This window comes from Ursus americanus, chromosome 30 (genome assembly GCF_024610735.1).
Source record: "Ursus americanus isolate L20-20 chromosome 30, mUrsAme1.1.p, whole genome shotgun sequence".
Taxonomy (NCBI): domain Eukaryota; kingdom Metazoa; phylum Chordata; class Mammalia; order Carnivora; family Ursidae; genus Ursus; species Ursus americanus.
Genome location: NC_142156.1, coordinates 9,731,295 through 9,758,144, shown reverse-complemented (window position 1 = coordinate 9,758,144; position 26,850 = coordinate 9,731,295). Strand labels below are relative to the sequence as shown.

The window sequence follows — 26,850 nt, the reverse complement described above, 5'->3', positions numbered from 1 at the left end:
GCATACCTGGCAATAACATCATAAGCATCATGCCTAAGTATGTGTGCTGTGAGCTAAGCACATGATAGAATCTTTACTTAACAGTACCTCCCTGAAAAGTGTACAAAAGCCCTATGAGAAAAGTGAGTATTTGTTGAATTTTTAATATATTTCAGACATTTTTCATTTAATCCTTTCTCCACCACTAGAATGTAAGTTACATGAGAGAGATCCCACGCCTGCTGTGTACTACCGCACATGCCTGGCACATAGTAGGCACCTTAGTTAATATTTATTAAATGAAATCTCATTATTATAGATGGAGGCTGAGTCACATCCGAAAGTGGAGCTGGGTTCTGATAAATATTTATTGGATAAAGGGATGAATAAATGGGTATTACATTCCCATTTTAGAGAAGAGGAACAGCTCGTGGCAGACCAAAGAATTGAACCCAGGATATCCCGATCCTTGAACATGGACCCTTTCCATGGCACACTATGGGCTGTGTTTGAGGATGCCTAGGGACCTGATGATCCTGATGTATCATACGGTGTACCATAATATGGAAAAACCCTGGCTACTCAGAGAAGAAAGATCTACTGCGAGATCAGATTGTGATGGTCTAGTAACACGATCCTAAATTTTTGTCTTCATGAAACTGCATAGCCTTATTGTATCTTATGTGCCCAAGGTTACACAGGGTGTAAGGGATGGAAACAAAATGTGAATCCAATCTTGCCACAGCAGTGTCCCTATTTGTTCCCCTACTCAGGCGTTTTTAACCGGGGGCACAAAGACTCTGAGGGGGTCTCTGGTTGTACTTTATAGTACGTTCTTCCCCCAACATTGTGTGCTTAGGAGCAGGTGCATTTTGGGGGGGAAAGGGTTCATTGCTTCCATTATATTCTCAAAGGGGCCATGATCCAAAAGTTTCCTTTCATTTTCTCTTAAGAATCTTTTTTTTTTTTTGGCTTAAAAAAACTCAAATTTATTCTCTCACAGTTCTGGAGGCTAGAAATCCAAAATCAAGGTGTTAGCAGGGCCATGCTTCGCCCGAATAACCTCTAAGGAAAACCCATCCCGTGTCTCTTCTAGCTTCTTTGTCTTTTTGGCCACATCACTCCAATCTCTACCTAAGTCATCACATTGCCTTCTCCTCTATTATTATTATTATTTTAATTTTTAAAAAAGATTTTATTTATTTATTTGAGAGACAGAGAGTGCGGGAGCGTGAGTAAGGGGGAGAGGCAGAAGGAGAGGGAGAAGCAGACAGGGAGCCTGATGCGGGGCTCTATTGCAGGAAGCTGGGATCATGACCTGAGCCCCAGGCCGACCTTAACCGGCTGAGCCACCCAGGCGCCCCTAGATTTTATTTTTATTTTTTGAGATTTATTTGAGAGAAAGAGCATGAGCAGCATGAGGGACAGAGGGAGAAACAGACTCCTGCTGAGCAGGGAGCCTGTTATGGGGCAGGATCCCAGGACCCTGAGATCATGACCTGAGCCGTAGTCAGACCGTTTAACCGACTGAGCCACCCAGGCGCCCCCCCCCCCCTAATTTTTAATTTTAAAATTGTTTTTAGATGAGTAGAAGAAAAAAAAGAAAGAACTCGGGGAAGGAGATTGAAGAGACGAAACATGCTAATTTTTGTTTCCAGAAGGGAGAGAAGGCTAACATGAGGAAAAAAGCCTGAAGTTAAGGATGTTGAGGCAGGATTAAAATCCAGATCTTCTGGCACCAATTCCAGGGCTCCTTCTGGTTCCCGTTGCTACTCATTCATTCATTCACTCACACATTCATTTGTACTAAATAACCTGCTACGTGCCAGGTACAATTCCAGGCTCTGGGAATGGTGCTCTGGGAAACTCTGACATCATAGAGTTTATATTCTAGTAGGGGAGACACACATAATGATGACGACAATTCTTATGTCAAGTGCAAAGAAAAATGACGTCACCGAACGGGGAGGAACAGGAATGGCATTTTATATGGGGTGTTCTGAGCTCAGAACCTCCAGTTGCTGTCCGCGGACTCCAACCGAGCCAGCGTGCCCTCCACAAATCTCTCTTTCACGGTTAGCCTCGCCTAGCCTCACCAGGGTGGGGACTGTATGGAGAGGGGCGTGCACACGGGAGGTGCAGAGCGCATGCTCCTTCAAGGTGGGTGGCTCTGGGGAGTTTAGGAATCCCGACGACCGGGAGGATAGTACGCAGGCTCCTCGCGTTAAGACGAGTAGGAAGGTTCCGCCCAATAGAGCTTTCTTTTGAGGTTGTGGTCCCGCCCCCAGCCCATTTTCTACTTCCGCTTCCGGCGCTGAGGCTGTCCGGGTCGAAAATGGCGGCGGCGGCGGCGGTGGCGTCTCTGTCTCGGCTGTCTGGGCTGCTAGGTCGGCCCGGGGCACAGCTGGGGCGGTCCATGTCGAGTGGCGCCCACGGCGAGGAGGGCTCAGGTACTGGAGCTGCGTTTGGCGGGGCGGTCCTCAGCCCCACTCGAGCGAGACGGAGCAGGACTGTGACCTTGGCTTGAGGACTTGGGGTGGGGGAGGTGAGACCCGGGCGGGGTCCCCACACCAGGCCTGAGCGGTCGTGCCTCCTTTGCAGCTCGCATGTGGAAGGCGCTCACCTACTTCGTAGCGCTCCCCGGCGTAGGTGTGAGCATGCTGAATGTCTTTCTGAAGTCGCATCACGGAGAGCACGAGAGACCCGAGTTCGTCGCCTACCCCCATCTTCGCATCAGGTCCAAGGTAGGCTTTTGTAGGCTCTTCGAGCATCCATTCTCCTTTTATTACAAATGCCTAGTCTAAGTTCTTCGTTCTCTAAAATCGTGTACAATTTGTCATTTAATTCTTACAAAATTTTGTGTTTTCTGGTTCTATGGAAATGTAACAGACTTGGGGGGGTCACATCTGTTTTCTTTTTCAAGGTCATGCAATAGGTGCCCTTCAGTTTTTCTTTTTTTCCTGCTCCATCCCACCTCTGCCTTCTGATACTGTTCTGAAACAGTTGTCCGTTGTATGAGACTTGGAGGTTTGGGAATCTCCCATAGAGTGGCAAAATCGGAAGGTGATTCATGGTTCACCCTTCTAGGACCTGGGCATCTGGCAGGTACTAGCTGCATGATGAAGAGACTAACAGCTTCTCCTGCTCCTACCTCTGCTAGTTATTTTCTCAACTGTTTTATCCTTTGCTATTGATGTAGATGTGGTCATCTGTTTTCCATTGCTTGTAAGTATTCTTAACAAGAGGCCCTGCTGGCTCTGTAGTAACTGTTAGATCACTTAGGCAAGATAGGAATGGCCTTATAGAAACTTAAGCTAGATTCTTAGATTCAGAAAGAATCTTTGAGTCTGAGCCCCACTCCCACCCTTGTACAAAGATGTAAAAGCCATATAGCATAGTTTTCAACCTCAGTACTATTGACATTTGGGGCTGGATAATTCTTGTTGGGGTAAGGGGCTGTCCTGTGAGTCTTAGGATTTTTAACAGCAACCTTGACCTCTGCCCACTAGATGCCCTCTCCCAGATGTCTCCAGCTATTGCCCAGTGTCCTTGGGCAAAATCATCCGGGTTTGGAAACCAGTGCCCTAGAGCAATGTTTTTCAAAGGCAGCATGTAAAAAATTGAGGAGGGTAGATTGCAGTTTCCAATCCAGAGGTTTGTTTTAGATCTGGTATGGAGCCCAAAGTGTGCATTTAAGTAAGTATCTTCTCTCATTTACCCACCTCTGCCATTCTGATACAGGAGATGTGAGGATTACACTTTCATAAACACTGCACTGATAGACTGGTTGCCAGGGAGAGGCTTATGAATAATGCATTTGAGCTTGCTTTTCCTACTGCCTACTTTATAGGCTCTCTTGGAAGTTAAAAGAGCTCCCTTAAATTATGGGAAAGCTGAAATTTAAAAACGCCAGTAGTTAAAGGACTAATTGCCATTTTGTTTTTGTGTATAGTGTGTTACTTACCCTTTATCTGAAGCAGTTCATGGCAGTGCTATTTCTGAATTCTTTTCTGGAATTGCCTAATTGACATCTTCACTCCACAGCCCTTTCCCTGGGGAGATGGTAATCATACTCTATTCCATAACTCTCACGTGAATCCACTTCCAACCGGCTATGAAGATGAATAAAGAGAACCTGGACCACCACCCAGTGGGGACCACAGCACTGGTTTGGACCATGACTCTGCACACGGACCAGAAAAGTGTATGGGACCTTAAGCTCACCTTCCTTACTTGTATCAAATGATGACCAGTATACTAATCTTCCATCCCTTTGCTTATGGCGGGAGATGGCTTAAATAAATAACTTAGATTGGTCCATGGTCTGAGAGTTGCATTCTTTGTTTTTCCCTCTAAAATCAGCATTGTTATTTTTGTTTCTGTAATGAAGTTTTTTGGCTGCTGTGTACAGGCCTCTGGATAACAGTGTTTATCAGGCTTGTCCTTGCATTCTTATGCCTGGGGTGGGTAAAGCAAAGGGACCCTAAGTGGAGCTAATTGAAGTATCAAGATTGGGTCCTGACAGCCTTTGGGTGGCAAAGATATTGAGTGGCCAGTAGAATACCTGCATTTTACACCTGAAAGAGGTGTCTTTGGTTCTCCAGAGGAAGTGCTTACTCTGTGTCCTAGCTTTCTCTTGTCCCATTCCACCAGCGTTTGCTGAAGAATATTCCCTATAGTCTAGTAATTGTCTCCAAAAGTGTCAAGTTCTCATCTTGGGGTCATCTCTCAGCACCCTGAAGGCTGGAAGGGTCAGAAACTTTTGGAGAAATAAACGCAGTATGACACATTTGTGCATATAGCATTAGCTTTATTTGTTTCTGGAATTAAAACCTTCCTGTAGCGTTAAGAATTAGGGAGAAACAATAGTAACAGAGTCACCCTTACAAAGCATTTAATTTCTCTTCAAAACTTAAAATCTTCGAAGTAGCTGAGATAGTTGGAATCACTTTATGGGCAGGATGAGGTCAAAATAGAATGACCTTGGCGCTTGGGTGGCTTAGTTAAGTGTCTGACTCTTGATTGCAGCTCAGGTCATGATCTCAGTGTTGTGCCATCGAGCCCCTCGTCGGGCTCCACGCTGTGTGGAGCTTGCCTAAGATACTCTCTCTTCTCTCCCTCTCTTAAAAAAAAGACGAAAAATCAGAAAAAATTATTCCCTCAGTAGCAGTTACAATGAAAGAACATGGTTGACTTGGAGTGTTTTTATTCTCGAGGCTTAACCAGACAGTTTTGTAGTAAGATGCAAAAGGCTACCAGGTTTTGGTATTGCATAGTATATATAGTAAACTGGTACTGCAAAGGTGAGCCATACGGAAACACAGGGTGTGAAAGCCCTGAGCCATACGGTAAGGGAGAAAAGGATCCCTGCTATCTTTTCCATTTTGTGACATAACCACAGCCTGTGCTTGTGCTTGCAAGTCCCCATAGAACCAGTGTACTTATGGCCAGTCTGAGTTCAGGACAGATGTACTTTACTTTGGCTTGCTGCCTGGCCTCCCTCAGCTGGATTTCAAATTATCTTTTATAATCCTTGTATAATGGACCATAACCAGTCAAAATATAAACATAGAATGCATTGAAATGACATTTAGGACCGGTCATGTTAAATATGAAGTAGTCACTGGCAGGCTGGAGAGAGGATAATACAATTTCTACCTGCTGTAAATTGTTTCACACTATATTGGGTATATATAATTGAACCAAAATTACTCAAGACATGCAATTTTGGTGACTACCTGACATTCTAAAGTGTGTAGGTGCTCAACTGATCCTGACATTTTTTGTGCAGGTACAGAAGCATATTAAGTTATATGTGTAGCTTACTGTGGGAATAAATTTTAGAAGTCAGTGAGGTTTCTAATGGTGTTTAGCACGCTATTTACCTTAGATAAATTTTCACTTTTTCTTCATCTTTAAATTATAAAACAAAACTTTCCCCAATGTATGGGTATGTGGGATTACACAGTGTAATACTTGTTCTGTAAAGTGCACTGAGTTCTCCAGGGGCAAATAATCAAACTAAGTGTTACAATTTATTCCATCTTCATGATTACAGACATTATAGGGCAGGGTGGGTACACAAGGCAAATAAAACAAACTTCTCCCATTTAACTAGATGCAGCATTTTGGCAGTTTCATAATACAAGTTGGCTTAATTAATTGACTTGGGCTCAAAGCTGGCAACAGCAAATCTTTGCAATTTAGGATCTTCCTCCATTGTTACTCCAAAGATCTTCATTCCTAGACTACACTGTGAGCTCGGAAATGGTGTGTACTGCAACATTCTTCAAGCTTTCACATCTTACTCAGAAATCTGACACCTCTTCTTAAGGCAGGGCACTCTTAAAGCTGTCTTCTTGGCTAACCCAGTCCACCAGCAATCTTAGAAGTTACTATAATAAAAATAAAACCGTACTCCCAAGCATTGATTAAAACCGTTGTGCTGCGATCCCTTTTCAGAGCCTTAGCTCCCTGAGAGAAGAGAGAGATCCTAACCAATTGTTTCCATGAATAATAACCCTAGTACAATGTACCTAATGTCCTTTGCAGCAAAACTCAAGAGGTCAGGCAATCCTGATCATCCTGATAAGGTTATCAGTATTTACATACAAAGGATATTTAAAGCTGATCCCAGACCAAGTATTGCTACCATAAGCCCAAGAAATCATTCAGTTTAAGCACACGGAGGTCCTGCAAGATGCCAGAGCAAGTGAGAAATCATCTCAAAGCAGTGATGGTTCATCATCTTTTACAAGTGAGAGGAAAATCAAGGAGGAACGAAAACTCCCTCCTAAGCTCCTCATCAAAACGATGGCTATTTTCACAGCCTTAACTGACGAAATCCAGTGTCCTCAATTTCCTGATTGAAGAGTCTATTTTCAAGGTGTCTGTCAAGGTCAAGAAGAGCTTTCAGGCTTTTCTTTGCCATGGCCCATGAATTCCAGTCCTTCAATGGGAATCTCCTTCTCCTTTATTGCTTTCTGATGGGGAAGAAAACATATGACACAGGTCTATATGAAGCCTGAGGGCCAAACTTTGTATATATGATGGTACAAAAGTAATTCAAATTGGACCAAGAGACCACCCAACCATGATTGAAGACCTGTACTTTTTTTTTAACCTGAGTACCATTACAGAGACATTAACTGTAGACCAGAGAGAGACTGGAAAGGAGTTGTAGGGAATCGTCAATGTTTCAGACGTGGAATTTAAACAGTATCTCCACTCTGTTATGAAAGACACAAAATTCAAATCTGAGTTCCAGGACTTAGTGGCTATTTGACCTTGAGCAAGCTTCACTTTCCTATCTATAAATGGATAAAGATAGCAACTTGGAATTACTCTGTTAAGTTAACTAATTGGGAGTGTTGTGCCCAGTGCGGTTCTTAGAATCCGAAGCAGTTTTACATTCATTGAACTGGAATGAAAGATATAACAGGCCAAAGAAGGAATTTTAACAACAACAACAAAACGAGACCCTCATATCTAACAGGCCTGAGAGCCTAACACCCCTCTTCGCCTCCCAACAATAGTGAAATAGTGCACCACCGCAAAAATCAAGGAAACGATTCTGGTGAGCTTGAACTAATCACTTCCTATTTGGGGAAGTTTCATGTATAAAGTACGAACAACTATGGCCACTTCGCGAATTTAGGAATAGCACCAAATGAACCAAAGGATGTTCATGTGCTCCGTAAAATGTAAAGCACTGTAAAAATTTTTAGCTTTGTCATTCAGAGAGATACGGGGCGGATTGGTGGTGATGGTGGGGAGAGAGCTCCTGCCACTGTCCTCACTGAGGCTTTTCTTCACCCTCCCCATCCGAACCTGCGCGAAATACTACGCGTGTGGCCGGGCACACCGCAGAGAGAACCAGGGGCCGGGGGTAGAGACGAAAGGGCCCTGGCCACCTAAGGGCTCACCTGAACACACTGCTGATAGCGCTTGAAGAGGTCGGTGCACGGGTCTCCGGAGCCGTCCCCCTTGAGGAACTTCTCGGCAAACCAGCGATTGAAGCACTGGTCGTACTCGCGTTTCATGTCGGTGCAGGCCTCCCCTACGCTATTCATGGCGGCGGCGGCAGTAGCGGCGCGCTCTGATGTCGTCACTTTTAAGTGCGTCGCTCGGCTTTACGTGAGGACTGACTACGGCGGCTGAAGAGAGAAATGTGGGCGCGGGTGGTGAGGCTGGGCTTTTGGTCCTGGGGGAGCTGGCGCCGGGGCTTCACCTCCAAGGCGGATCCTCAGGTAAAGGCCGGGGGCGTCTAAGCGGGTGGTGAAGCAGGTCAGGAGGTGGAGCAGGCCCCACCCGTGACCCGCATTCTCCGCCTCATCCCCTCAGGGTAGTGGCCGGGTCACGGCCGAGGTGATCGAACACCTGGAGCGTCTAGCACTTGTGGACTTCGGCAGCCAAGAGGCCGTGGCACGGTTGGAGAAAGCCATCGCCTTTGCCGACCGGCTCCGCGCCGTGGACACGGACGGGGTGGAGCCCATGGAATCTGTACTGGAGGACAGGTAAACACTCGCGGCTGCGCACCCCGAAGCCTTGCCTGTGGCGCCTTTGCAGCCATTTGAGGTGGTGATTAGTGTGTCCTTTCACAAAAGGGAAAAGAGCTTTGGCGAGATGCAAGAACTTGCCCACGGTCATCCCGCGGGTAAGTGGTTTCATGCTTTCTTTTGTTCGTTATGGATCCCATCACTCCCGTTTAAAGACCTCGAGGCCTCCCAGTGTAGCTGGGAACCGTGTCCGAACTGCACATCATCACCTTTGAGGCCCTACTTCACAGAGCCCCTGCCTACCACTCGGGCGTACTGCTCCTTTTACTCCAGCTCCATTAGCTTCCTTACTGTTTCTCCAACATGCCAGATTTGTTTTTGTCTAGGATCTTTGGATTTGCTGTTCCCCTTTTCTTAGACAGCCCGTTTCCTTGGCAGGTCTTAGTTCATCTCCTCGGTAAGGCCTCTCCTCCAAATATCCTCTCCCTTAACAGTCACCGACTCCTGATCCTGTTGGATTTTCTTCTTTTTCATGATTATCTTACTTGTGTTGATTTGTCTCTTGTTAATAGAATGTAAGCTCATGTTTGACTTGCTTGATTCCTGTTTCAAAATATGGCCTGTACATATCTTCTGAACTAGTGGTTCCCTGTGGAAACATCTGTAAAGGTGCATCAAGATCTATGCATGAGTGTTCAGGGTATCCAAACCTGTTCATAATACAAAACAAAAACTCCTAACAAGGGGCGCCTGGCTGGCCCAGTCCATAGAGCATGCTGTGATCACCAGGTCATGAGTTCAAGCCCCAGTTGGGGGTAGAGTTAACCTAAATCAATTAAAAAATTTTTTTGAACCCCAAGAAACAAACAAACAAACAAACAAACGGAAACAGTCTAAGTGTCTTTCATGGCTAAATACATCATCATACAATAGAATATTTGACAGTTGTTTAAAAATAATGAAACAACTATGCTGATATGAAAAGATATGTTTAATAAAAAAGGCAAAGTTCAGAACATTGTGAATGGGATTATCAATACTTTAATGTGTCATCTATTTGACATATTCTGGTATCTGCATTAAGTTTTGTTTTGCTCCCTCAGAGCATGCAAGAAACTGTAACAACAATTAGTTTTAAAGAAAGTGGAAATGCAGAGGGAAGTTCTAACTTTTCATCTTATACTGAGGGCCAAAACACAAATGCCTAAAAGAGCAGAGTAATAACACGAAGTGACGTAGTGTAGTGCAATAGGGAGGAGCAAGTCTTTGACAAAGAAGTTGGTGAATATTATACTAAAAGGGTGCAGCCTCTCCCCACTTGTCAATTCTTGCCAAATCTTAATATGTTTTAAAGAAAATGCTCTTTTCTGAAAAGCAGACTTGTTTGCTGGTTGGGACTACAGTTTCTTGGGAAGGATGGGTATGTAGTTCATAAAGACAGAGGCAGTCTACAACTCTGTCCTACGCTTTTCTTGGTGGGATTTTTTAAAAAAGATTTATTTATTTTAGAGAGAGTGCGGAGCGGAATGTGGGGGAAGGATCAGAGAGAGAGGGAGACAAGCAGACTCCTCGCTGAGCAAGGAGTCTGATTCTCTGCTTGATCCCAGGACCCCAAGATCATGACCTGAGCCAAAACCGAGTCAGACACTCAACCAAGCCACCCAGGCGCCCCCTTGGGGTGCCTGGGTGGCTCCATCGGTTAGGTGTCCAACTCTTGACTTCGGCTCAGTCTTGATCTTGGGGTCGTGAGTTTGAGCCCCACATTGGGCTCCACGCCCAGCGTGGAGCCTACTTAAAAAAAAAAAAACCAAGCCCTAATACAGTTGAGAGCAAAAAAGATTAGCTGCCATTAGCACCAATAGGGAGAACCAGGCCTATCTGTAACCATAACCTCTGTGTAAAGTGCTTGCCAGCCTCCCATTCTCACCTCCAGTCTTTGATTCCTTCACATCCTTTCTCTATTTTGTAATCTGATGCTCAGATCTACGGAAGTCTGTTTGTCCAAAATTACCTAGCACTTCAAAATAGAAATCTGAGGTCATTCTCCTACCCAGGCTCTTCAGGTGTCTCTCCAGTGTTCTTTAGGATAAAGACAAAAGCTCTACCATAGCCTACAAATCGTCATTTAACCTAGCCCCTGCCCATCTCTAAGATAGGGCTGTAACTTTCAATTCCTCAAGCTCTCCATTCTATTTGCTTCTTAGAATCCCCTACTACATCCCACCCACTACTCTTTTTTGCCCACTTTAATTTCCTTTCTTCAGATTTCAACTGCCTCTTCCTCAGATTCTTCTCTATCAAGTCAGGCTCTCTTTCAGGACCTGTAGCTCTTTCATGGTAGTCAATAGAGCTGTAATTTTACGTGTGTTTATACATCTGAGTAATTTTTATTTATGTATTATTTTCCTAAGTAATTTGTACACCCAGTGTAGGGCTTGGATTCATGACCCTGAGATCAAAAGTTAGATGCTCTACTGACTGAGCAGCCAGGCATCCCATATTTGAGTAATATAGGATTCTCTGCCCCTCTCTTACTGCTCATCCATGTTCCAGGGAGCATATCTGTTATTACTCATCATATTCTCAGTATCTAGCACCTAGCACTCAGTAAATGTTTGTTGAACGTTCTTTAAAGATTTTATTTATTTGAGAGAGAGAAGGGGCCAGAGCAAGAGTCTCAAGCAGACTTTGCACTGAGCATAGAGCCCAAAGGGGGGGCACGCGATCTCACGACCCTGAGATTACGACCTGAGCCGGAACCAGAAGTCAGACACTTAGCCAACAGTGCCACCCAAGCACCCCACTGTATCTTCTTTATTAATATCTTTGGGAAAGGAGGGAATAGAAGCACAAAGAGGAGACAGAATTTCCCAGATCATGTAGAGGGAAACTATAAAGAAATGCAACTATTACTCAGGGAAGAGTTGGTGAAAAAGATGAAGAGGGATTTGGATCTGGTAGCTGGAGTAGTGACTTCATATTCAGTGATCTGCAGTCTTGCCATAAACTTGGAAACCAGTTTGGGTTAATTATTCCATTTTAGAGATGTAGCACTTTAGGACTTTGTTTTTTTGACATATTGCCTCACTTATGTTTGAAATGGAACCCGGTTAAGACAAGTGTTAAACTGTTTTAGGCCACACTAGATGTAAAAGCACTGACTGGCTATTAGAAATCTCTTGACACACATATGACATAATACCCTATCCTTTGGATTTAGCTAAAAAGCATTTAGTGCCCTTATGTGCAAGGCGCTAAGATTTTATATGCATTGTCTCAATTATCACATACAATCCTGGAAGGTAAATACTAGTATCTCCTTTATAGATAAAGAAATTGATGGGGCGCCTGGGTGGCACAGCGGTTAAGCATCTGCCTTCGGCTCAGGGCGTGATCCCTGCGTTATGGGATCGAGCCCCACGTCAGGCTCCTCCGCTATGAGGCTGCTTCTTCCTCTCCCACTCCCCTTGTGTTCCCTCTCTTGCTGGCTGTCTCTATCTCTGTCAAATAAATAAATAAAATCTTTAAAAAAAAAAAAAGAAATTGAGACACAGAAAGCTTATGTAATATGCCCCAGAGTTTCACAGGTGTAGTAAGAGAATCTGTAACTTGAAATTCAGAGCCTCAGCTCTCAAATACTGTTCTAGATGTGCCATCTAAAAGTCAACCCCTAGAACCTTTATTTTCTCCTATCTCCGGAGACTGACTCAGATGATGACATCTCTGACTGTAGCCAAATACTGTAGTGCTTAGGATGTTCCTCAGAATCTTATTTGAACCAAAAATTCTTAGCCAAATTGATTGTCATTCCAGTCTTCATCAAACTAGAAATTAATTAGGAAGGAGGGAAAAGGCTTATAGATGGAAATAGAATGGCGGCCAGAGAAATGACTCCTGGCAGCCTGACACCACCAGCAGAGTGGTCCTGTCTGGTCAGTCCAAGGACCAATAAAGGCATTTCTTCTCCAGTGCTGCCATAGTGCTTTCTATTAAATTGCTTTTTATTAGCATTTCCCACAGTTATTGGTTAAAGTGCTTTGTCTGTGAGCCTTTCTCAACCAGGAGTTCATTTGAACCCATAAAGATTCGAATGGTTTTTTTTTTCAGTGCTTCCCAGGGTAGTATATAATTAATATTAGCCCATAGTGGATGTATTATCCCATAGTTTTATCAGTCCATAGTTGATTATCAAAATGGGTGTCCTATGTTATTGGGGCTAAATTCTCTTGTAGCACCGAGAAAGAGAAGGTGAGATAGACGTTTAGTCATTCAGTAATTGACTGGCACCTGGTCCTGTTTGGAATTTTATGCATGATTCTGAGGTCAAGAAAAGTTTCGCAACTTGCCAAGTGAACCACTGATGTGCCACCCTCACAGAGGCCCTGAGTTCAGTAGCCTAGGATTATGAAAATAGGAAGGTGCAGGTTTTTTCTGGAAACAACTCCATCATAAACAGTAATTAGGTGAAAATGTGTGGTATTTAAAGGAGTGAATTTTTTCTGGAAACATTACTTACATAGGAAACCTGATTATAAAATGAGTGAATCAATCAATTGCTGTTACATCTGTGAGGAAGCAGTAGCTTTTAACCACCTATTGGTGGTAGTAGAGTCTCACTTCATTAAACTCTCCAAGTGCCCAGGAACGATTGGCCACCTCTGGTATGTAGGGGCTAGACAGGTAATGTGTGATTATAGCAGGTTAAGTGCGGAGGTATACTCTGCATGAGGAGTGGAGACTGAGGTGTGCCCAGGTGCACTAACTCTTTCTGAAAGGAGCAGGTGCTATTCAGCACCCACCTGTAACTGCAGTGAGAATGCAGGCTCCGAATGATCAGATCTTCTTTAACATTTAATCTTCCCAGCAGTTCTATGAAGCATTCCACAAATAAGGAAACAGGTACATGGGAGAGGATAAGTTACCTCCACACATGCCATGTGTGGCACTAAGATTTGAATTCATCTGTGACTCAGGAGCCCAAGCTCTTAGCCATGTTATTTATACCACCCAACAGAAATACAAACTCCAGAAGGTCCAATGGTCACCTTTACAGAGGATTTTTATTTTATTCTCCAAGTTTTCATAAGCCCCCATATGGTTCAAAAGCAAACAAACAAGTGCAACCTTCACTTTTTTGGCAAGAAAGTTAAGGTCTGGAAAGATCCATATTTGTCGAAGGCCACAGAGTTAAGAGTGCCAGATCCTGGAGTAGACTGCAGCTCTCTACAGTCTGTACCGTGAGTGCTTATTGTGTCTAGCCCTAGGGTAGGTGCCACAAAAGAAACAGAGCAAGTCTTTTCCTAAAAGAATCTTATCATGACAACTTCACCCTTTGCAGCCTTTGCCTGGATGTTCATGTCACGTCCTTGCCCTTTGTCCCATTAGGTTTAGCCCTCAGTCTATGTCTGGCTCAAAGCAGAAAGGGCTTGGCCACTCCCTTATCAGTGATTGAGCAGACTGCTTACTTTTCAGCCCAAGTATGTGGAAGCAGGCTCAGACATCCTGCCATGCACTTTTAAACCTTGAAACAGCAGTGAAGCCCCACTGATATGTTCAACTCCTGTTTGGTTTCACTAGTTTGCCATCTGGACACTTTAATTAAGCCACTAGGCCCAGAGAACAGTGGAATATTCTTCAGCTATGCAAGGGCAGGCACCTTCATGTCCATGAAGGTGGCTGCAGTGTAAAAACAGCTCATCTTAGGGGTACAAGAATTGTGCTAATTCCAGTCCTGTCATTTGGGACCTAATATCTAAGTCACTTATAACCACTCTTGAGCAAGTTTCTTCATCTGCCTGGAAGTCCATTTCCCATCCCACCAATCCAGCGGTTTCTTGCCCATCCCTTAACAGTGACATCACCTATTCCAAGTACCTCACCCAGGCTGGTGTAGGTGCCCCTTTCTACTCCCTTGGGAAGCTTTGCTTACCTATTAGACTTAAACACATTATATTATAATTGCCTTACCTGTCTCCACCAAAAGTAAGTTACGGATAGTAATCATGAAGAAATATTTATTGAACATATCAATCCCGAGGAGTAATTACCACTTACCTCACTGAATGGTTGAGAATCTATAAACTGTAGATTGTTACTTGGTCGAGTGCCTCCATCTTTGAGTAGTGACCGTAACTCAAGAATATGCTGCTCCGTTTTTGCCCATTCTTGACCCTCTCCACCCATGCCATAGAAGCCTGTTCTCTGAGAAGGTAACCTTGAGCTTCTGGTTTTTAGATGTCTATACTTGAGATCTGACAGTGTGGTAGAAGGCAACTGTGCTGAAGAACTACTACAAAATGCCCATCGAGTTGTGGAGGAGTATTTTGTGGCCCCTCCAGGTATGTGTTCCCCAAAGTGGCTTAACAGATTGTCCCTCGGTGAACTAAGAATATAGCAGGAGGTGTGAGGTCCAAATTTGCTACATGAAAGTACTTTAAGTGGAGAGTGGGAATTGGTGAAGGTGGTCAAAAGGTACAAACGTCAACATACAACAGAATGACTATCGTTAACAATACTATATTCTGTATTTGAAAGCTGCTAAGAGAGTAGATCTTAAAAGTTCTCATCACAAGGAAAAAATTATAACTATGTGAGATGATGGACATTAACTAATCTTGTTCTGATAATTATTTTGATATATATAAAATCATTTTGTACAGCTTAAATTTAGACAATGGCATATGTCAGTTGTATCTCAAAAGTGGAATGAAAAACCCCATATATATTAACGGTGGGAAAAAAAAAAAAGTACAGATGGTGGCAGTAGAGTGGAGGGGTCACATTCACCTCTAGGGGCCAGTATGTAATAGGAATGAGCAAAACCGGGCTGGGTCAGGGAGGTGTGTATATGGTGTCAGATCTGGAGGCAAGTTCTGCCTAAAGGGGCAGCTAGCACTCACTGCTTCTCATTTGGTGCCAGGCAGTAATGTGAGCCCATTTTCCCTGAGAACCCGGACATCTGGCATTTTCATGTGTGTGTGGTATTTCCCAAATTTAAAGTATGGGAACTAATTCAAAGATTTTTTTAAAAATAAAATACCATGTAAATAAAACATACCTGCAAGCCAGATGCATCCTGTGAGCCATCAGTTTGCAACCTTGGGTGTTGAGATTTGCATCTTTTACTGTAACTATTTTAAATGAAAACTTAAAAATAACTCTGGGCTAATACTAAAATCCAGAATCTTGGGTGGATTGAACTTTTAATCTCCTCTGCAGATAGATGGGTCTTCCGAACTGCTGCACCCTTCTGGATATTTGGGAATGGAACTAGCTTGAGCACTCAGGTAGATGGTTTTCCAAGTGCCAGCTTCAGGTTCAGGAGATCATCTCAGAGAACCATGCTAACTAGCCTCAGAGACAAACATCAGTCACCCAGCTCAGGGGTTATCTCTTTGACCAAGACCAGCCAATTCAAGGAAAGCTTTGCTTGAAGCAAGAATGGGAAAGAAAGCTTAGAAAATTGTGGACTCAACTCTAAATCATGCCTTTAATTCACTAAACCACCTCAAATTAACTGTGGAGGGAAAAAAAGATTTTATAATCTTTCTCAGATAGTTGTCACTATTTTAGCAGACATATCCATTGATCACATATGCTATTTCTCAAAAAGAACTCAGCGTCAGAGTTTGCTTCTTGGGACGAAGTAAGTTCACAATCATTAGTCTTTCCTTCCACTCCTGTATGCATATAACTGGCTAAACTGTCTCTGCTCCTTACTGAAAAGTGTGCATTTATTAGGCTTCACTTACAACTGTTATTCCTTCAGACACTCAGAAAAACAGGGTAGTAACTACACTTATTTGCATTGCTTATTTTTCATGACAAACCAGGTGATAAATTAGCTCAGTAGAACCAGTTGGGAAGCAGACTCAGCTATAACATTCTTTTTTGTTACTGTTTTCAAACAGGTAATATCTCTTTGCCAAAGCAGGATGAACAAGAGCCTTTTTCACACAACTGAGTAGCTATTCTGGGAAGGGGTACCCTGTGAACATGTGGAAGCACAAAGATAGTATTTTGTTACTGTGAACACTAATGTTCCCACTTTCTTCAGTCACCTGAAAAAAATGATGGTTAAGTATTTTTTGATAACTACCTCTGAAGACAGAACTGGGAAATAATCTAGCCAAAACAAGGCAGTGGGTTCCTGCTACTACCAGAAGTAAGAGGTATTGTTACTTTCCAAGGAATGGATCAAGTATTTATTCACAGACTGTTCAGTATGTAAGATGTTATCCTCCTTTTATCTCCTCCAGAAAGACTGTCTACCAAACTGCACTTAAGTGAATTTTTCTATTGATGTAACTATTAGACAATGCATTTGATCACTATGTGACAACCTGTGTTGTACTTTTTAGTTGCTGTTTTTCTATCAATGCAAGAAACCCTGTATCTTTACCAAACGAACTCAGATTTGTTCTTGGGTACCCACTTTGTTCCCAGCAGAAGGCTAGCGTTCTCCTAAGGTCTGAGAAGTATTCCAAGTAGACTCTACAGCTTGCGAACTCCTAACCTACATCGTCTACTATCCCATAAAGTAACTACATGCAAAAGGTATGCTAGCCACAGCTGCAGTTTTTCTGAAAAGAACCTGTGACAAAAATAGCCCTGGGACAGCCAACAGGGCTGTACTGTACACTAAAAATTTGCCAAGAGGGTAGATCTTATATTAAGTGTTCTTACCACAAATCTTAAAGGAGTAGGGAAGAAACTTTGGTAGGTGATGGATATGTTTAAAGCCTTGATGGTGGGGATGCTTTCATGGATATACACTTAACCCCAAACTCACAGAAATGCATGTGTTAAATAAGTACAACTTTTTACATGTCAATCATACTTCAATAAAGTGGCTTTATAAAAAAAGCCCCAGGCCTGGAACAAACTAATTTCCCCACCCCCACCATGATTACTGAATTGAGTAGAATCCAAGATGGTGTTTTTTGGTTTGTTTTGTGTTTTAAAAAAGCTCAGATACCAGGATAAATGAAACAGATTTAGGGGTAAAAGTGATAGAACCAAATTTAAAGAGATTTCTTCCCCCGTCCAAATGGCCACAGTTCGTTTTAAGAATTTTCTAATGATCTTTATGCTGCTGCCAACCTTAAAAAGTTGTTTTATTCTTTCCATCCCTTTGCCCTATCTTAAATGCTCCCTTCTTCTTTAACGCGGCTTCATTTATAAGCTTGGCCTTGAATTACAAGATAATCCTGAAGCAACTCTTGGGACTGAAATTCTCAAACCACCAACATAGCAACTATCTTTGTCCCCAAAAAAAGTTATCCACTTCTGCTCCTTACCAATTGGGTACAAGCTGTTGCTACAACTCAGTGACTTTTTTCTTTTTAATCAGTGTGCCTGTTTGGTGAAATCTATTAACTTAATCAAGGACAACCACACATGTCAATTACTAAACGTTTAAAATATATTTCTAAACAGAATGGGCCGACTCAGTCACAGTAACTGCTGATCTCCATAGCAGAGCAACCCACAAAGACACAGCACTGATTTTTTTCCCATAATCAGGGGTGAAAAATATACAACTTATTTCTGAACCAAAACCACAATTTCTGCAGTTTAAAATGCTTCACTGCCAATATGGCCCTGGTAGAAATTATGTATTTTATTTCCTTAAAAAAAAATTAAAAAAATTTTCCTAAGATACTAAATCATCAATCTGGAATGTAGATTCTGAGCACAAAGCAGCTCAGTTCACCTAAAAAATAAAGAAAAATTTCCCATCACCTGTCTCAGTAGGGCCTGAAAGGAGAGAAGTAGTGTGGGGAACCCCTGCTTTGGTATGGAGAGTCACGGCCCCTTGACCCAGACCGAGACCGTGAGTAGCCATAGCTGGTGCTTCTCTCTGGATAAACTCGGATGTAGGAAGTTTCACCCTGAAATTCAAACAAAAAGAGGAAAGGAAAAAAATAAGACCCAAGAATACAGTACGCTAATACCTAACATGGCTGCCTAACAATAATAGTTAAGTACTGAGCACTTACTGTTTGTCCCACATGATGTTATCTCATTAAACCCTCACAATAATGCTATGAGGGTAGGTATGCTTACCAGCTCATTTCAGGAATGAGGAAATGAATGTTCTTATCTGTTCCAGAGCAACACGAATAATAAATGGCAACTTCACATGTGGTAAATGCTCAAATACTAGCCACTGCTGTTTACATAACTGATTTACTGCCACTGATCCCTGAATCTAAGAACTAGAAAGAATCTCAGAGGTCATACAGTTCAATCCCTTGCCACCTCATATATGCATCTTTGGATGAGTACCTATGGAAGAAGCTAACCCGTATTCAACACCTCTCAGGTGTCAGGACCTGGGTTAGATACTCAGTTATCTTCGTAAGTTAGCTTCCTGGCAAGTCTTACAAGACAGTGCTATTATTGTTCCTATTTTGCATATCGAGGAACCAGGATTCAGAGCATAGCTCAGCTAAGAAATTATTAAGTGACAGAGGAGTCATATCCAGGCTGGCCTGTGCCCTTTGCCCTCAGCCAACACTCTCAAAGGATCTAAAATGCTAAGATGAAACAAGTCAGATGTAGAATTCCCTAGCTGAAGTCAATAACTGGATTTATCCTTACTGAGGCCCTGCTTTGCAGTATAACTGAGGACCAGATCCTGTTTTGTTTCTGCTCCAAATTCAGTCTGAGCAAAAGCACTGTTAAGCCTTATATTTTCCAAGCCCTAAAATTAGGGAATTATATGAATCCTTAGAAAGAGAAAATGGACCCCAGATATATCTAAACCCCACAGTAAGTCAGGACAAGATAACCAGAAAAAGCAATGTCCAGTTGGGTTGGCTCTTATCTCAGTGGTATCAAAGGGATAGTCAACATATGAATCAGACTGAGAGATCTAAAGCAGCAACTGACTTCTAGAAAGGAAAGACATCAAGAACTAAGTCCTGAGGATAAGGTGACTACAAGAAAATGCCTAGGTGACTACTTGCATTACTCTGGGAAAGGAAAAATGAAGTGACAACTTGGTCCAATAGCAGTACCTTAGGAGAGCTGAGATGATGAGGTTGGCCTGCAGAGCCCAGACTAGACCCAGAGGAGGGACAACCATAATAATTAGGTTCACAGAGGTACACTGCAGATTAAGCCAGTTGTAAAAGGAATGGTATCACAGAATAGCTCTCCACATTATGACAGACTGCACCAGTATTCTCTCCAGATTAAAAATACTACGACTGCAGACTTCTGTTACGACCCTGCAGGGTTTGAGCATGATGAATTCCTTGGCTTTATCCACTAAGACAGACCTTTAATGGTACTGTGAGGTCATCACATGGCAAACACATGGCCTGTTGCTACTTCTGCTAGGTCAGCTTCAGGTGGAGTGGCTTAGGTACAAGCTCAAAAGAAGGTGGGAACCTACCTCATGAGAGCGGAATTTGGTGTCATCCAGTTTACGCAGGGCATATTCCATGTCTTCTTTTCTGAGATATTCAACCATCCCCATTCCATCCTTCTGCACATCTGCATAACAGACGTCCCCAGCTTCTCGCATGTGATCCTTCAGGTCCTGCCAGCTGCCTGATGGTGGAAGTCCTAGGCATGGACAACATAAGAGAAAAGGCCATATCCTTCAGCCATGTTAACTGACCTGGTAAGAGCCAGCAATACCTAGAGTCCCTTTTTCATCAAACACTACTTTCAAGTCCTGAGGATCCCCAAATCACAAATCCTAAGGGGCATAAAACCAGCAAAGGGTACTAAAGTATGTGTGGTAAATCACCTTAAGAAGCTGGTCCTCGGCTAGTCTTCCAGAGACCAAGCCCTTCCAACAGAGCAAGAACTCCACCCCATTACAGGTTTAGTATCTCTGAGAATTCACAGCCTTTCTTTATCCTTCATATTTAATATCAAACTCCCAAGACTTTGAGTTCTAATTTTCTCCATTGTGAGATTTATCAGTACCAATTATCTCTTGTTTGACAAGGTTCTCAGGACATGGGAATTTTGAAACTATCCAATGAAGTAACCAAGGCATAGGTGAAGGTGACAACACAACAAAAATCTAAAGTTTGTTTTCCTGTAGGTGTGAAGGACTAACAAACTAAACAAAGTACCTTTCAAAAGATCACCAACATTCTTCAATACAGTGGGGGAAAAGGTAAGACTCAGACGCTATAACTAGTCGGGAATTATACAACCCTACCTGATGTCATGAAAGGGAAATGTGCTCCTGCTCTCAAAGGCTGTGTTTACCGCTCACAGCTCAGGACTGCAGCCATTTCCTAATAGTTTTCTAAGCAGGATTTCAGAGCAGCATGGAGAGAAAAAAAGATATGTATGACATCCTGAAGGAGGGAATAGAGTTCTGGGGTTAAAAAATTACAAAGGGACACAAGATAGGCAGATACTGAGAGGATCACTCTTAAGTACCATGGAGGTCTGCTGTAACTGTGTGACGTTCATATCTAAGAAAGTGCCAGGTTTGTCAATACATTTCACTCCACCATGGTCCTACAATGCCCCTGCAATGTGCAGAAGGCCCCAGGTCTTTACCACTGTTTTAATATTTTGAAAAGATACATAAACCTCTGAGCTTGGCATTTCATCACTTGTTGACAGTGGACATTTCATTCTATATTCTGCAATACAACCCGTAGAACACCAAGTTCTTTTGTTTTCTTTTTTATATAATTCCAAAGCCACCACCAAAATCTGGCCTTTTTCAGCATCCAAGGCTAGGCAGTAGTTCAAATCTGGTTCCTGGAATGTCTAGCAAGTCTGATACCGAGTACATTACAAAAGAAAACATCTCTATAGAATTCTAGCTCACAGGGTTTTGCCATCATCTTCCCTCTCAACACTAGAAAACTTCTTTATAAGAAGCAAGTTGATGTTCTACCAAGGCTACACTACCAATGCAGTTTCATTTGCAAGATACCTGCCTCAGTGGCAAGACTGCAGGGCTTCAGACTGTGCACAGGCTATAGAAAAGAAAGCCCCACGTGTTCCATGCACTGAAGAGTAACAGCTAACATTTCTTGGAGGCCAGACTGTATGCTAAGTATTTTACATGCATCATCTCATTCAGTTTGAAAGGAACATACCTGAAACAAGAACTCGGAAATCAGATCTTCTCGTAGGAGGCCCATTCCTCCCACCGCGGGGCCACCCACCCCGACCGCCATAAGTCCTGGGGAACTCCACACGAAGCCGACACTGGCCATAATCATAACCATTCCTTCCATAAATCGCATCTTCAGCATCTCTGCAAAGAAAAGTTTGGAGTTAGTGCTGCTCAGGAGGCTGACTGACTTCCCAGTGATGGGCCTGAGTAACAAGTATAAAAGGGAAACCTGGAGTCAGAAAAAACAATCCTGATGCACTACTGCTTTTGTGTGAAGACCTGTCATGATATTCGAATTAAACTGTACACTGTCACACACAGGGTTTTCTAGGTATGGAATGATAATAAAGGCGTAAACAGATGACTTACAAGAGGACTAAGTCAGAAAAAAAAACTGTTGACAGATGATTGATTTCACCACTATATTTCTCTCACGCTGTGTGCAGTTTCACAAAATGCCCACCACACCCTAGTCCTTTAATATTCTTCAACAAGGCCTAGTACCATCAAGTCTATATAAAGAAAAATTCATTTGCAAAGAAATTAGGCTCAAAAGACAGATGGTTTGTGAGAAATATGTAACTCTCATGTGTACCTTTTCAGCACAGTTTGGAAAACTAAGTTGTGAAGACCACTATCTGGGTACAGTTTTGACAAAAGAGGTAAATATTCAATAAAGTTACTTTCAGTCTTCCCTAGGGTTCTAGGAGAAACCAAGTTGGTTCTCCAGTATTGGACTGGAGTAAGAATGGCGTCAGAGCTTGGATGGACAAGCAGAGCCAAAGATGTACTAATGAAAAAGGCATCATTCAGTTGTCACAGGCATGTAATTGCTGATCAAGATTCTAGTCACAACGTTAAAAGCAATGAGGACCATGACCAGTGCAACCCTGGCTATACTTAAAATGAAGTGTAGGGAAAGCAGAACTGCTAGGGTTGAAGATTTTGAATACTGATCGACAAGTTCAAATCATTCTTCTGCTACTTACTAGTAGCCATCTTTGGGTAAATGCTTATTATCAAGTTTTCATGTCTCTTCAATGTGAGTAATAATGCCTATCTCACAGGGTTATTGTAAGGATTAAATAAGATACTATGTGTGCAGTGCTTTGCTAGAACCTTGGCATCTAGCGACATCAAAAGACAGCTTTTCTATTATGGAAGAAAGGGAAGAGATGACAATGTAGCATATCGTACAGTAAGTTTGTGTTTTAAAAGAACAGCATAGGGGGTTCAAATTCTACCTTGATCCCTTGCTAGCATCTCTTTTATCAGCAACTCTAAACCCTCAGTTTCTTCATTTGAAAAATGTGGCTTACACTACCTCTTTTATAGATTGTTGAAAATGTTGAAGTGGTAGTTGACACATGGTGACTGTTCAAAAAACACACTGGAAGTGTTAGAGGTGCAACCTTCTCCAGTTTAGGTGTGAAAATACCCACTTCCGTTTTTGAGGCAAATGGCAAGCCACTAAGAATGAGCTCTGTCAGTCATCAAAGTCTCAGGGTGCTTCCTACCTCCCTGTCCTCAGATGGCCCTCCTTGCCCTATACCACCACACCAGGTAGGCAAGACACCCTATGGACAGTCCTTGTAGTGAAGCCTGCCGGGCAAAGACTAGGTAAAGCGTTCCCTGGGGCACTGCTAGGAAACAGAGTGGGCTCTTATTTACCCCAAGTGCAGTGACCAGTCCATGCAGTGGCTTCTAAGAGCCACCAACCGCAGTTTTGAAAGTTCCCAGGCGTTGTCTGGCCGTGACGCCAACAAAGTTTGCAAAAATCACAAAGACCCAGTTTGAGCCAGTTTAGGGATCGAGAGCTTCCAAATGCTTGGGGCCCTAAGCATCTAGCGATGCCTCCCTCATTAGAGGAGTGGCGTGAAATCAGGGACCCCCTCAGACCGTTTTAGAAGTTTTTCCAAATCCCTGGTGCTTTTATAAGGACAGGCTTGGCCTGGCGGGGCGCGCGAGAATGCGATCTGTTCCATCACAAGAGACCCCTTCACGACCTCCAAAGGCGACCACATCCCCGCAGTCTGTTCCCCCACTAACGGCGAGTTCTGACTGGGGGGAGGGGTGGGCAGGGAGGGCGACTGGCCACTTCTGCTCTTCACCGAGTCCTCTCCTGGCTGGTTCCGGACCGCTTCCCCTGAAGGGTGCCTCTCCAGCCATGAGAGAGAGAATGGTCGTGTGTCCCATCCCCGTGGCCGGTCTGGGCGGGCCGAGGTCCTCCAAACGCTCAGCTTTTGTGTTTTTAAGTAAAGTAAAAAAATAATAATAATAATTCTAGAGGAAGTGACGCCGGAGCAAAGGACGGCCGGAGCCTGCGGTGAGAGGAGGCCTCATCCTCCACCCGGGGGCGCCGTGTGGGGTCTGCGCGGAGGGGGGAGGGGAAACGCCGGAGGGGAGGGAGAGGAGGAACAGCGGGGGCCCGCGGGCTCAGGCGGGCGGGCGGAGCGGGGCCTCACCGGGGGTCCTCGAAGCGCACGAAGGCGAAGGGCACGAGGCCGTGCCGGTTCTTGAGCTCGATCTCGCGGATGCGGCCGTACTTGTAGAACAGGTCCTCCAGGTCCTTCTCGCGCACGTCGGTCGGAAGGTTCCCCACGTAGATGCGCCCGTCTCCCTCGCCGCCGCGCTCGTCCGCCCAGCCCGACATCCGCACCGCCCGACGCCGCGGGCCCGCCGCAGCCCACGTCGCCGCCGCCGCCTCAGCCGGGGTACCCCCGCAGCGTCCCCGCGGGCTCGGAGGCGCTCAGCCGCACTGCATTGTGGGAACGGCGGAGCGGAAGCTACGGGGTCGGAGGAAGCAAAAGGAATCGCCTTAAAGGGGACGCGGCTGCCATGACTGCGCGTGCGCGCAGGCCGGCGCCCCCTGTAGGTGCGGGCGGGCCCGGGGGCAAAGAGAGCGAGAGCTTGGAGTCGGGCGAATTGGGTTCGATTTCTAGAATTCTCTAAAGGCAATTCACTCGCCAGCTTCATGGACAAGCGGCCGGGACATGGGCAAGTGACTCAGGCTTCCTGGGCCTCAGTTTTCTGCCTCTGTAGCACTGTCTACCTCACAGGCTTTTGTGAGCACTCCCTGAGGTGACGCGGGTAGCGGCCAGTGTGGGCCCCCGCGGGCTGTCACTCTGCGTGCGGGGCGCCAGAGGGAGGGAGCCAGGCCCGGGCCGCAGGCTGACCCCGCTGTGGCCTGAAGGAGTCCCGGACCGTGGGCTGGGTGGGGCTGTCGCGGCCCTCAGACTCAGGTCAGTAGCCCTCTGGGCGACCCTGCCCCCATTTTACAATCGCTTAGAACTGAGGGTCTAAGGTGGACTGAAGATGGGTGTGAGGGACCTGAGATGGCCTCCAGAACTTGGGCTTGACATTCAGGGGAGACTAGGAGGGAGTAGAAGAGTCTCAGCTATCTCAGCTGTTGCTGTGGAGTGCCTTCCACTATTTGTGCTTTTAATCCTCACCGAAGAAGGTGGGATTCCGATATTACAGGTGAGAAAACGGAGGTCTCATCGTGAGGTCAGGATTAGAACCCAAAGCCGCGCTCCCAGCCTGTGGGCCGAGCCTCTCAGGAGCTCAGGTGGACTGCCACCTTGACACTATTTCACATTTACTACCCATAGTTCAGGGCACTGAACCTGAGGACGTTATAAAAATAGACGTCTAAAAAGAGCTCGTATATTAAAAATGAAACCTCTGTGGATTGATGCATGGGCAGATAGGCAAAAGCAAATACAGCGGAATGTTAACTGGAGAATCTAGACGGTGGGTGCATACAGTATGTTCAGGGTACCATACTTTAAACCTTTTTGTATATCTGAAAATTTTTATAATAAATGTTGGGAGGCAGGTATGAAACTTGTTATAAACAAACTCTAGGGGAGCCTGGCTGGCTCAGTCGCTGGTGACTCTTGATCTCCGGGTTGTGAGTTTGGGCCCCACGATGGGTGCAGCGATTACTGAAACAAATAAACTTAAAAACAAACAAACAAGAACTCCATTAATGCTACCAATAGCAAGAGAATAAAACCAAACGTTTAATCTGAAGGTACAGTAGTTGATTTGTAGTTATACCATCTCTGACCGCTTTTTTTTTCTTTTTTCTTTTTTTTAAGTAGACCCAAGCCCATCATAGAACCCAACCAGGGTTTTGAACCGAGGACCCTGAGATCAAGACCTGAGCTGAGATCGAGTCTCAGGCTCAACTGACTGAGCCACCCAGGCGCCCTCACCTCTGAGCCTTTTAAAATAAACAAAAATTGGGGACCCACACATAACTACTGAGTGTATAACCTTTTTGGAAAGTAGATTGATGGTATGCGTCAGGCCCTGATAATATACGTAAGGCTTTTGGTCCAGTAATTTCACTTGTAGGATTTTATCATCAGGAATTAAGAAATCCTTACAATAAATGATGTATGCTCATTGCATTCCGTGCAATGAAAAAAAAAATTGGGGTGCCTGGGTGGCTCAGTTGGTTAAGCATCTGCCTTCGGCTCAGTCATTATCCCAGGGTCCTGGAATCGAGTCTCGCATCAGGCTCCCTGCTTAGCGGGGAGCCTGCTTCTCCCTGTGCTTGTGCTCTCTCTCTGTGTCAAATAAATAAATAAATAAATAAATAAATAAATAAATAAATAAAATATTTATTTTTTTATTTTTTAAAGATTTTATTTATTTATTTGAGAGAGAGATTGAGAAAGAGCATGAGAGGGAAGAGGGTCAGAGGGAAAAGCAGACTCCTCGCTGAGCTGGGAGCCCGATGCGGGACTCAGTTCTGGGACTCCAGGATCATGACCTGAGCTGAAGGCAGTTGCTTAACCAACTGAGCCACCCAGGCGCCCCATAAATAAAATCTTGAAAAAAAAAAAAATTGAACCCGTGATAATAAGGAAGTGGTTCAACATAATAATGCTGAATGTTACACAATTATTAAATGATATTTTGAAGGATATTAAGGTCATGCTAATTTAGTTATAATTAAAATGACTTTAAAATGTCGTTTAAGGGCCACCTGGGTGGCTTCAGTTGGTTGAGCGGCTGACGCCATCTTGGCTTGGGTCTTGGTCTCACGTTGTTAAGTTTGAGCCGGAGTTGGGCTCTACTCTGGGTGTGGAGCCAACTTAAAAAAAATGTATAAATACATTATACACATGTAAGTATATGTTCTTAAGGAATCTATTAAATTGGTTGACACCCGTTGTCTCTAAAGAATGAAGTTGTGGGAACTTTCACTTTAGACCTCATACATTTCTGTAAAGTTGAAAATAGTTACTGCAA

The 26,850-nt window shown here is 44.0% G+C and overlaps 5 protein-coding genes across 5 annotated transcripts in view; 3 read left to right on the top strand and 2 right to left on the bottom strand.

The window, feature by feature from the left end:
- The first annotated feature begins 2,269 nt into the window (after positions 1–2,269).
- COX6A1 (cytochrome c oxidase subunit 6A1) lies at positions 2,270–4,297 on the top strand. Its single transcript, XM_045791564.1, has 3 exons — positions 2,270–2,429; positions 2,581–2,723; positions 4,024–4,297. Exons 1-3 carry the CDS (start codon positions 2,315–2,317, stop codon positions 4,105–4,107), a joined length of 342 nt encoding a protein of 113 aa, XP_045647520.1. The 5' UTR covers positions 2,270–2,314; the 3' UTR covers positions 4,108–4,297.
- A 1,698-nt stretch (positions 4,298–5,995) lies between these two features.
- On the bottom strand, positions 5,996–8,051 carry TRIAP1 (TP53 regulated inhibitor of apoptosis 1). The gene is made up of 2 exons (XM_045791567.2): positions 7,905–8,051; positions 5,996–6,962 (listed from the first exon to the last, which is right to left on the bottom strand). The coding sequence occupies exons 1-2, from the start codon at positions 8,049–8,051 to the stop codon at positions 6,879–6,881; spliced, it is 231 nt and encodes a 76-aa protein (XP_045647523.1). The 3' UTR covers positions 5,996–6,878.
- Positions 8,052–8,085: 34 nt separating this feature from the next.
- On the top strand, positions 8,086–17,343 carry GATC (glutamyl-tRNA amidotransferase subunit C). Its single transcript, XM_045791563.2, has 4 exons — positions 8,086–8,228; positions 8,323–8,495; positions 14,712–14,815; positions 16,388–17,343. Exons 1-4 carry the CDS (start codon positions 8,148–8,150, stop codon positions 16,438–16,440), a joined length of 411 nt encoding a protein of 136 aa, XP_045647519.1. The 5' UTR covers positions 8,086–8,147; the 3' UTR covers positions 16,441–17,343.
- Positions 17,344–17,879: 536 nt separating this feature from the next.
- Positions 17,880–24,347, bottom strand: SRSF9 (serine and arginine rich splicing factor 9). The gene is made up of 4 exons (XM_045791562.2): positions 24,051–24,347; positions 21,566–21,726; positions 19,882–20,054; positions 17,880–18,370 (listed from the first exon to the last, which is right to left on the bottom strand). Exons 1-4 carry the CDS (start codon positions 24,236–24,238, stop codon positions 18,227–18,229), a joined length of 666 nt encoding a protein of 221 aa, XP_045647518.1. The 5' UTR covers positions 24,239–24,347; the 3' UTR covers positions 17,880–18,226.
- A 165-nt stretch (positions 24,348–24,512) lies between these two features.
- The window catches only part of DYNLL1 (dynein light chain LC8-type 1), a 30,771-nt gene continuing 28,433 nt past the window's right edge, over positions 24,513–26,850 (top strand). The window contains exon 1 of the mRNA XM_045791566.2: positions 24,513–24,827. The gene's annotated coding sequence lies outside the window, so the exon portion shown is untranslated. The remainder of the gene's footprint in view (positions 24,828–26,850) is intronic.

Excerpts from the sequence above, each read along its gene's own strand:
- COX6A1 (XM_045791564.1), top strand. The coding sequence starts at position 2,315 with ATGGCGGCGGCGGCGGCGGTGGCGTCTCTGTCTCGGCTGTCTGGGCTG. Across the intron at positions 2,430-2,580 it reads CCACGGCGAGGAGGGCTCAG|CTCGCATGTGGAAGGCGCTC; the intron begins GTACTGGAGCTG and ends CCTCCTTTGCAG. Across the intron at positions 2,724-4,023 it reads ATCTTCGCATCAGGTCCAAG|CCCTTTCCCTGGGGAGATGG; the intron begins GTAGGCTTTTGT and ends TTCACTCCACAG.
- GATC (XM_045791563.2), top strand. The coding sequence starts at position 8,148 with ATGTGGGCGCGGGTGGTGAGGCTGGGCTTTTGGTCCTGGGGGAGCTGG. Across the intron at positions 8,229-8,322 it reads CCTCCAAGGCGGATCCTCAG|GGTAGTGGCCGGGTCACGGC; the intron begins GTAAAGGCCGGG and ends TCATCCCCTCAG. Across the intron at positions 14,816-16,387 it reads GTATTTTGTGGCCCCTCCAG|GTAATATCTCTTTGCCAAAG; the intron begins GTATGTGTTCCC and ends GTTTTCAAACAG.
- TRIAP1 (XM_045791567.2), bottom strand. The coding sequence starts at position 8,051 with ATGAATAGCGTAGGGGAGGCCTGCACCGACATGAAACGCGAGTACGAC. Across the intron at positions 6,963-7,904 it reads GCTATCAGCAGTGTGTTCAG|AAAGCAATAAAGGAGAAGGA; the intron begins GTGAGCCCTTAG and ends CTTCCCCATCAG.
- SRSF9 (XM_045791562.2), bottom strand. The coding sequence starts at position 24,238 with ATGTCGGGCTGGGCGGACGAGCGCGGCGGCGAGGGAGACGGGCGCATC. Across the intron at positions 21,727-24,050 it reads GTGCGCTTCGAGGACCCCCG|AGATGCTGAAGATGCGATTT; the intron begins GTGAGGCCCCGC and ends TTTTCTTTGCAG. Across the intron at positions 20,055-21,565 it reads TTTCCGAGTTCTTGTTTCAG|GACTTCCACCATCAGGCAGC; the intron begins GTATGTTCCTTT and ends GTCCATGCCTAG.